The 8,854-nt window shown below is 42.8% G+C and overlaps 1 protein-coding gene across 1 annotated transcript; it reads left to right on the top strand.

The window, feature by feature from the left end:
• The first annotated feature begins 6,589 nt into the window (after positions 1–6,589).
• On the top strand, positions 6,590–7,852 carry LOC146693298 (UDP-sugar transporter protein SLC35A5-like). The gene is made up of 2 exons (XM_085429949.1): positions 6,590–7,155; positions 7,784–7,852. Exons 1-2 carry the CDS (start codon positions 6,934–6,936, stop codon positions 7,850–7,852), a joined length of 291 nt encoding a protein of 96 aa, XP_085286075.1. The 5' UTR covers positions 6,590–6,933.
• The last annotated feature ends 1,002 nt before the right edge of the window (positions 7,853–8,854 follow it).

The raw sequence follows: 8,854 nt of genomic DNA, 5'->3' as shown, positions 1-8,854 counted from the left end.
ATATAATGTCAACAAACTACTGACAATCGTAAACGGTCATGATGTGCCTGTTCACTGTACTCTGTACCCTATAAGAAATGTTGTAAGAGATTGAACAACTGACCTTCCGATTAGTGGAAGATGCACAGCCGCCCATAACAATCTTCTGTTTCTGCAAGTCCGAAAGTACAAAGATTCATTTACTGGGAAGAGATAGCTAAAAGAGCAGAACTCTTTATGAAACTTCCCTTTGATGACATGTTTATTCCTTCACTTCACACGGGCCTGTGTCATGTCCCTGCTTGCCAAAATGTTAGTCAGAATATTCATGAATATGTTAATCAAATGAAGAAGCAATGAAATCAAATGAACAAGTAATGTTTTTTTGTTTACTGCAACTTTCCAGACATTATCAGCCTGTGTTTATGCACATGAGCACTATGTGTGAGTTAATGCATGTTCACCAGCGGATGTGGAGAAGGATCCCAGATGACGGAACTGGCAAAAATCTGAACTGTTGTTCTTTTCCTCCCCTGGCAGGAGACTTTTCAGCCGGCCAGTTAGTCAACTTTTCCACAGTAACTTGAAAGTTATTATCGCACATCTCAAAAAGAGGCATTTGTCTCAACTTTGCAAATCTCAACAACCTGACATGTTTGACAGGTTTGTGGAAGATACATGTAAACTTTAAATAGCCCACGGTGAACTTTCCTTCTCTGTGAAACCAAATAACTGCTGTCAGCAGGACTTTCTGCCCAAGATAAACCTCACGTTTTTGTTTTGTTTGCACAAGCTGAAGATTTTGGACATTTCTTCCTGGCTCCCTTCAGACTTTTGTTGCTTCTGCATATTCATACAGGTCAACATAGTCTGTAAAAAACACTAAATGGTCTTTCACGCGTATGAGCTTGACCTTGAGTCAGATGTTTTATTGGTAACAATCAGCCAATAAATCTACAATTACATTATATCAGTTTCTGACCGACAAGTAACCTTTCACTTTTTTTCTTTTTTCTTTTTTGCCTGTCCCATTTGTTTCTTTAGCCATCAGAATTGTTGTCTGAAGACCAACAAGGATACCCAATGGATTTATTTTGCCAAAAGGATCATTGTGGCATTGCCGTATTGGTCCATTTGATCGACCTTTGTTTTTATTATTTATTTTATTTTATTTTCAGTTGTTACAGACGGGACAGACATGAGTGAGGGATAGGAAAGGGAGAAAGAAAGAGGAAGGAAAAGAAAAACAAAAGGGGAGAGGGACAGTGAGAAAGGGGGGGGAGAAAAAAATCTCCTGGATCACCTGTTGAGAGAAAAAGAATAGAAAACAAGCAAAAAAAACCAAAGCAACATACTAAACACAACACCATCGCAATAATCTAGCTAAGTGTAAACAGCAGTAAATACTATTTATTCAATGTTGTTGTGCAGCACGCAGGACAGACAGCGCACAATGTGCTTTGAAGTAGCAGCCAAGAAAGGTGTAATTTAAGTCTACGAGCAGTGAACACCCGTGTGCACACCTGTGTGGATCAGCGCGCTTGTATTCAAATGGTTTCCACATGTAATGGTCTGCAAGAGGATGTAGAGAGCCATAGCCCAGTCCCCCAGGGCATGAAGCAGGCATGGAGGAGATCCAGGCCCCAGACATCCAGAGGCCCCAGAGTGCGAGAGCCCAAGGAGGACCACTGGAGGGGCATCCGTGCCACACTCATGGGAAGGGCTGAGGATCCCCAGACGAAGCGTCACCCAGTAGCCACCGAGCAGAAGCTAGAGGGGGCTGCACCGGCGTGCCCGCCGGCTCTGCCAGCAGCCAGCTGTGCCAGAGTGAACTGAGCTGCAGGCCCAGAGGCCGGAGGCCCGAGGGCCCCCCGCACCCCGGAGGAGGCCTGACCAAGCAACAGGCGCCAGGCCCCGCCAGGTAGCCACCGGGAGTGAGCCGGTACATACCTGAGCGCCCAGCCCCGGACACCAAGAACCACCAATGCACCGACCCCTGAGGGCATCAGTCACCGACAGGGAGTGTGGTGAGGGGAGATAGGCCTTGGAGGACCTGGGAGTTCCCAGAGAGGTGGAGTCTAAGACCCGACCTGACATATAGACACAGACAAACAGGCACACACAGACACAAACATGCATTCCCACCCTCATGCACACATATACAAACACTCAGCACTCACCCAACGTAAGGATTGACATAAATGGACATGTACACACAATCACACTCCCCAAACATACTCTATACCCCGGGTCCAGGTACCCTCGCCCCCAGAGGGGGAAACAGAACCCAGACCCAAGAGATGTTACCCTTCCCCCCGGGGTGGAGGCAAGCAGATCGTCCCAGGCTCCGCAGCAGTAGGGAGGCCAATCGGACAGCCAACATCTCCTCCCAGCCCCCCCGCCCCGATGGTTAGCAGAGAACGGGGATGTGTGAAGACCCCATACCTCCCTCCTCCCGCTCATGTGTAGTGTTGCTGCGTGTTGTTCTAAAGTGCATTTAAAACAAGGGAGAGCATGGTGCTGCTGCCAGAGAGCAGCAGGTGTTAGCACGGCCCCTCCCTGCCTGCCCTCTCTTTTTGAATGTTTCATGCCTGTTTCACCTTCAAACACACATACACTGTGTGTACACAGGGGCATTAAATAGGGGTTTATATTTAAGCCAAAGCAAATTTTTACAACCTTGCAATGATAAAAAATATTTTTAGCTTACTGTTGATCTGTGAAGCATTAACAGATTATCTATCATTTGTCCTAGCTTATAAAGCTCTCATGAAATATAACTTCCTAGAAAGTAACCTCAGTTTTATCTGAAATAAGAAGCAGAAAGTTAGCGGCCATCCAGGTCTTTATGTCTTTAAGACATTCCTGCAGTTTGGTGTGTATTATCTGGCTTCATGGACAGATAGAGCTGGGTGTCATCTGCATAGCAGTGAAAATTTATGCTATGTCTTCTAATGATGCTGCCTAAGGGAAGCATGTATAATGTAAACAGAATTGGTCCTAGCACTGAACCCTGTGGAACTCCATAATTAACCTCAGTGTGTGAAGAGGACTCACCATTTACATGCACAAATTAATTAATTATCGGAAATAATTAATTACATAAATATTTACAACAAATGTAATTAATTAATTAATTATTGACACATTTAATTATTTATTTATTTATTTCACATTTTAATTAATTATTGCCACATTTAAATAATTATTTAATTGTGTATTTAATTAATTCATTTTGGCACAGTTGACTCCTTCAGGTCTCACCATGAAATAATTTTATCTGTCAACCTCACCCATCAAACTCAGGAGGCGGGGTTAACACTGATCGAGTCAAAACCATTGCTTTGGCCTGGTGGCCATTGTTTTTAGCACACAACTGTTAGGATGCCTGGGTCGTCGACCCAGGGTTTTTGAGTTTATAATATTATGTATACTTTCTAGTTTTTGGTTTCTTTGAGTTCTGTCTTATGGCTTATGTCTCTGTCTTCTTTAGTTGCTCTGTCTCCCCTATCACCTGCATCGCCTTGTCTAGTTCGCGTCTATGTGTATCTTAAGTTCCTATATCCCCGTGTTCAGTCAGTGTTTGTGTCTGCCCTGTTCCCACGTCTCTGTTCCCTTTGTAGTGCCTGCTTATGAGCCTGTGTCTTTGTTCAGTCTGTGTTATGCGTTTCCTGTTTTACTTTGAAGGTCTGTGTCTTATCTCAGTGTGTTCAGTTTACGCTTCTTTGGTCTCGTCAGTTCTGATTTGCCCCAGCTGTGTTTCCCTCCTGTTACTCATTTCCTGATTGCTCCCTCTGTGTATTTAAGCCCTGTGTTTCTCTGTGTCCGTGTCGCAATCTACCGTTTATTTTGCTGTGTGTTTTGCCTGTCCACCGGTGTTAGTTTATTTTTGACATTTTCCAGTTATGCCATGTTTGCGTTCAGCATTAAAGCTGTTTTTGTTTAAGTTCTGTCTCCGGAGTCTGTGTCACGGTCTGGCTGGGGCAGACCGTATGTGTTGCAGAGGAGGACTCAAACACAGACCAAAACGTGGTGTGGATTAACAAAACAAGCCGTTTATTGAGACTAGAAATGAGGGTACAAAATAACAGGGCATCGGTAAAAACTAAACAATAACCTAAACTGGGTGAACTAATAACAAAACATGAAAAACCTTAACCATAGTGAACTGACATGGGTACCTGGAGCTGAGACATGGATGAGCAGACGACCTGACCCTGGCATGCAGAAAACAAAGGGCTTAAATACATACATGAGGTGATCAGGGGAAGTGGAGACACATGGGGGAAACAGCTGACAGACATGAACCTAATGACAGGACCAGGAGAGGAAAGCTAAATACAATAAACAAAGAACACATGACATTGTCAGAATAAAACAGGAAATACTAAAACTAAAACATGACAACACAACTTAACAGACCTAATATGTGATGAATAAATACAAAACCCCAAAACATAGAAAACCCAGGAACAATAACTGCCTAAACTAAAGGCAGATAGGAAATAACACAAACTAAATCACATAACAAAATGAGACAAATACAAACATGAACTCAGAGCGCTGGGTCAGAGACCCAGCCTGTGACAGTCTGCACCTTGGGTCCTATTCCTGTCTGCACACAGCCACACCTAACAACAACAACCAGCATGTGGAAACTCACAGAACTGAACTTTGAAAAACCCTGTTTGTGTGCCACCAAATACCGTTTTAATATTTTTTTTAGCGAGAATGTAGTGATTTAATCTTCATATGTCTGGTCGGTTTGTCAAGATACAGCCTCTTTGCAAAAGTGCTTCGATGATTTTGGAGATGTCTGCCCAGGATAGACCCGTTTGCCTCGCAAGCAATCAAGTTGTTATTACCACTGACAAAGCGCAGGCCCCGGTACACAGCTGTAATAACCCCCGCTGACACTGACTTCTTTTACTGAGGTTATATTTATCGGGGTTTTATTTCCTGATGTTCAGTCGCCAATTCTGAATTATAACTAACATTAAAAACATGTTTAAGGAGGAGAGAGAGCAAATAAATTTGATTAACAGCTGATCTTTGGGTTTTTGTTCAGTAATCAGCGTGACCTGCGTATAAACGTATAAATGAGATAATGTTGGTGTTTCCGTCATGTAGTAACTGCTGGCTTTAACTGTACAAAGGTTGTTCGACACTATGAAACACATACAGACTTCATGATGTTCGGCTAATATTTTTATTGTGAATAGTAATCATGAGGGTAAACGGACCTGTACACCACGGAGCGAGGTCAGCATATCCACGATATCTTCAGCTCTGAGTTAACAGTTTCCCAGCTGACTAGTCTAACTGACATCTACGAATATGTCACGGGTCATATCAATATGATTTTACAGAAGATCATCCTTATTACTGCCAACTATTCCAGAGACGTGAAAATCTACAGCATAAAGAACAAAAAAATATAGCAGTCTAACGCAACACTGTAACAGAGATGAACCGTCAGTTTGTCGCAGATCAAAGTGGAATGAAAGTGATTGGTTGAACAGGTGTTCGTGATCTGTGTTTTCTGCATTTTCATCAGCGTAAGAGACTCAGCAGCAGATTAGAATAACAGTTACACATTTAATAAATCACCAAATGAATACACGCAAGAAACGAGCAAACCTGTTCCGACAATTTGAGTTTGTGTTCCCTCAGCTGCAGACTCGCTGCTGTTTAAATGTTTGAGAGGAAGATTAGATATAAAGCAAACGTCAAACATAGACTCAGTCTGCGTTCACATTTGATATGAGGCCAGGACGGATAATGGCTGTGTCCTGTTTGAAGATCATATATGTAAAATTGTTGTCTGACCTTCGTCGAGCCAGCCGCTCAGAGTCCGTGGTTACCATGGTTACTGTATAAGCACCTATAATGTAAACAGCTGACACAGGGGAAACCTACCGGGAGCATGGGTGTTTATGGTTTTCATTGCAAAAGAACCGTCTGTCTATGTTTCAGTGCCCTGGTCTGCCACAGTTTCCACCAGCCCCACTCCAGTCTCAGCAGTTTAGTGACCTGACTGTTCCATTTTTAACTTTTGGTGTTTCTGCCTATCACAAGATTGATAACTTCAGTCAGCACTGTAGTGCATCATTCTCACATCAGAGGGACATTTGAATACTGTTTTATACAGCATATGACTGGAAGATGAATATCAAGCAGGCATAAGTGTGATGTTGATTGAACTGAGATCTCCTACTGTCATTTCTGTTGCTGGAGATGTCCACTCTAATTTAATTTAATTTAATTAGTTTGCTGCTTTGAATTATATGCAAACATGTCCATGTGGATTATATAAGTTTCTTGAGGAAGAGAAAATATGTTCATCAAAAGAAGACAGTTGAGGTACTCGGGGCATCTAACCAGGATTCCTCCTGGACTCCTTGGTAGGTGAGATGTTTTTGGCCATGTCCTACTGGGAGGAGGTCTCAGCGGGCTTGGGGAATACTGTGTCCTCCAGGATGAGCTGGAAGGCATGGCTGGGTTGAAGGAAGTCTGTCAAATTGATAAGCAGAGGAAGTGGTGCAGCACCTGGTTCTGTTTGTAGAAGCTCAGATGTAGGGGCAGCCAATCAGATGAAAGCTGGCGTAAATAGAGGAGGGGTTGGGGTGGGGGCTCCAAAAGACTGTAGCATGCAAAACCACTACTTTGTACAATTTCTGTCGTCTACAGACAAAATCATCTTAACTTGTGATCTTGTAAGCTGCTGGTACTTGAGTTGTTTTATGCCTTTGAACAGAGCCTGGTGGGTATTTGGTCCTGCTTCTGGCATCAGTGCTAAGTTACACTAATCCAGCTGCTGGGTGTAATTTGTTATTAACCGGACTAGTTCATTTATCTATCTCTAGTATGCATTTGAAGAACTCATAATCTTCTGTGTTCTCCCTAGCTGCCCTGGGCTTATCCGTGGCCTTCATCTTAAAATTCAGAGACAACATGTTCCATGTGCTGACTGGCCAGTTCACTACTGTTCTGGTCACAGGCCTCTCCCTCTTCCTCTTTGACTTCCACCCTTCGCTGGACTTCTTCCTCCAGGCACCCACGGTCCTGCTGGCCATCTTTATCTACAATGCCAGCTGGCCCAAGGACCTGGAATATAGCCTGCAGCGGGAGAAACTACGGGTCATCAACGGGGAGGTGTTTGAGAGGTCAAGAGGGGTAGGAGACAAACCACAAATCCTCAGTAGTCACGCACACAAGCCCACACACTCCTTTTCCTCACACAACTTCGCTCACCTAACCCCGATGTATATCCACTTCCTCTACTCCCGCCCACATACCAAGTGCTCTGCAGGAAACTTGGCTCTTGTTTCTCTGTAATGTCATTTCTTGAGTGCAAGAGGAAACCTGATTCCCAGCTATGAAAATAGCATCTAGGCTCATGCTGGAGCCTTACGTCATAGAATTCCTTTAGTAGTCAAGTGTTTTTTGATGGAAGAAGCTATTTAACAATACAGTAGTCTGTGGGGATACTATCCTGGAATTCTTTTCATCCCCAGCGTCCTGTCCTGTTCTGTATTGAAGAAACCCTGTAATTCAGGTGAAATGCCAGGTTTCAGGTGTTTGTTTCTTTGCGAGAGCACTAACAAAAATACCCTCTCCATTGGCAGCCGTGGCTTTAAAATGCACGGTACTTCCCCGGTGTTTTTCGGGGAGTAAATACTGCCCTCCACTTTCTGAAAACAGAAAAAAGATGTGCACAGTGCCTCAATGTCTGCAGATTTGTCCACTGGATTTGATCACTTGTTCATTCATTCTGATGCCTTGTCTCTTTTTTGTGTTGCAGGACAGTGAGGAGCTCGAGCTCCTGACAAAGGTAAATGCAGACAGTGTTTCTGATGAAGAGTCCTTGTAGTAATGACAGAGCTCACTCCCAAGTATCCAGAGGATACTCTGCATCTTTCCTGCTGCTGATATCGAACTGGACAATTGACTGGATGGAACATGGTCACAGATTGTCTGTGAAAGCATTTATTTGAACAGTGATAAGCAGGTAAACGGTGAAAGATACTGTTGATAGATTATATGATAGACTCCTAGTATTAAAAACAAAGTGTTTAATAACAGAATTAGCGAAATGTGTATATTTTGGAAACGTGCCTGTCTGTGGATGACTGCTGTCATTCATATGGGGGAAAGTACCAGCAACGCTGTTTGTTGGAAAATAAGTGATACTTTTGGATTCATTATGGATTCCTTTTATGGACAGTGTATTTCTTTACATGATTCCTGTTGTACATGCTGCTATTTGACTGCTTGCTGGTGCTGGACGTCTAAGGACCAGAAACTGCAGTTTCAGGATTGTTTTGATAATAGATTTGTTTGAAATTGTGGTGATTTTGAATCTTTATCCACACTATGATGAATTCAGTTTGTATTGTACTGTGGAAGAGGCAGTTTATTTTTTTATTTGTTTATTTTCTGAGCCAGAATAAGTGGTATTGACATAATTGCCACTAATGCCTGACTTTCTGTCAGCACCACAAACTCCCTGCCTCTCTTACTTGGGGCTTGAATATTTTCTTGTTAAACTGTAAAATAACATTGTCTAAAGATTGTTGTTTGTGCCATTAAAATCCTCACGTGTGAATGCATTTTCTTGTAAAATAAATGGCAAGTTGTTTTACTTCTGTGCAAGTAATGCAATTTAATACAATCGCTGATGTCTTGTCATAAATTTGTGCATTTATTTAAATACTGAGGTTTTCTGGAGGAAGACCTAAAGGGTACTAGCTGCTCTAACTCCATGTTTTTCTTCTATTACTTTGCACATGCTTGATAGCTGTTTTAGCTCCCTATCAGTTCCTTTAAGCCAACTCTTAGATATTTTACCCACCTGCTGAATAACAGTGTTCCA

The sequence above is a fragment of the Copadichromis virginalis genome, linkage group LG14 (assembly GCF_057382275.1).
Source record: "Copadichromis virginalis isolate Kocher_CV1m ecotype Utaka linkage group LG14, C_Virginalis_male_GT1.1, whole genome shotgun sequence".
In the NCBI taxonomy this organism is placed as follows: Eukaryota; Metazoa; Chordata; class Actinopteri; order Cichliformes; family Cichlidae; genus Copadichromis; species Copadichromis virginalis.
The sequence above is the reverse complement of the archived record's forward strand: the minus strand, read 5'-3'. Positions and strand labels throughout refer to the sequence as shown.

Excerpts from the sequence above, each read along its gene's own strand:
- LOC146693298 (XM_085429949.1), top strand. The coding sequence starts at position 6,934 with ATGTTCCATGTGCTGACTGGCCAGTTCACTACTGTTCTGGTCACAGGC. Across the intron at positions 7,156-7,783 it reads TGTTTGAGAGGTCAAGAGGG|GACAGTGAGGAGCTCGAGCT; the intron begins GTAGGAGACAAA and ends TTTGTGTTGCAG.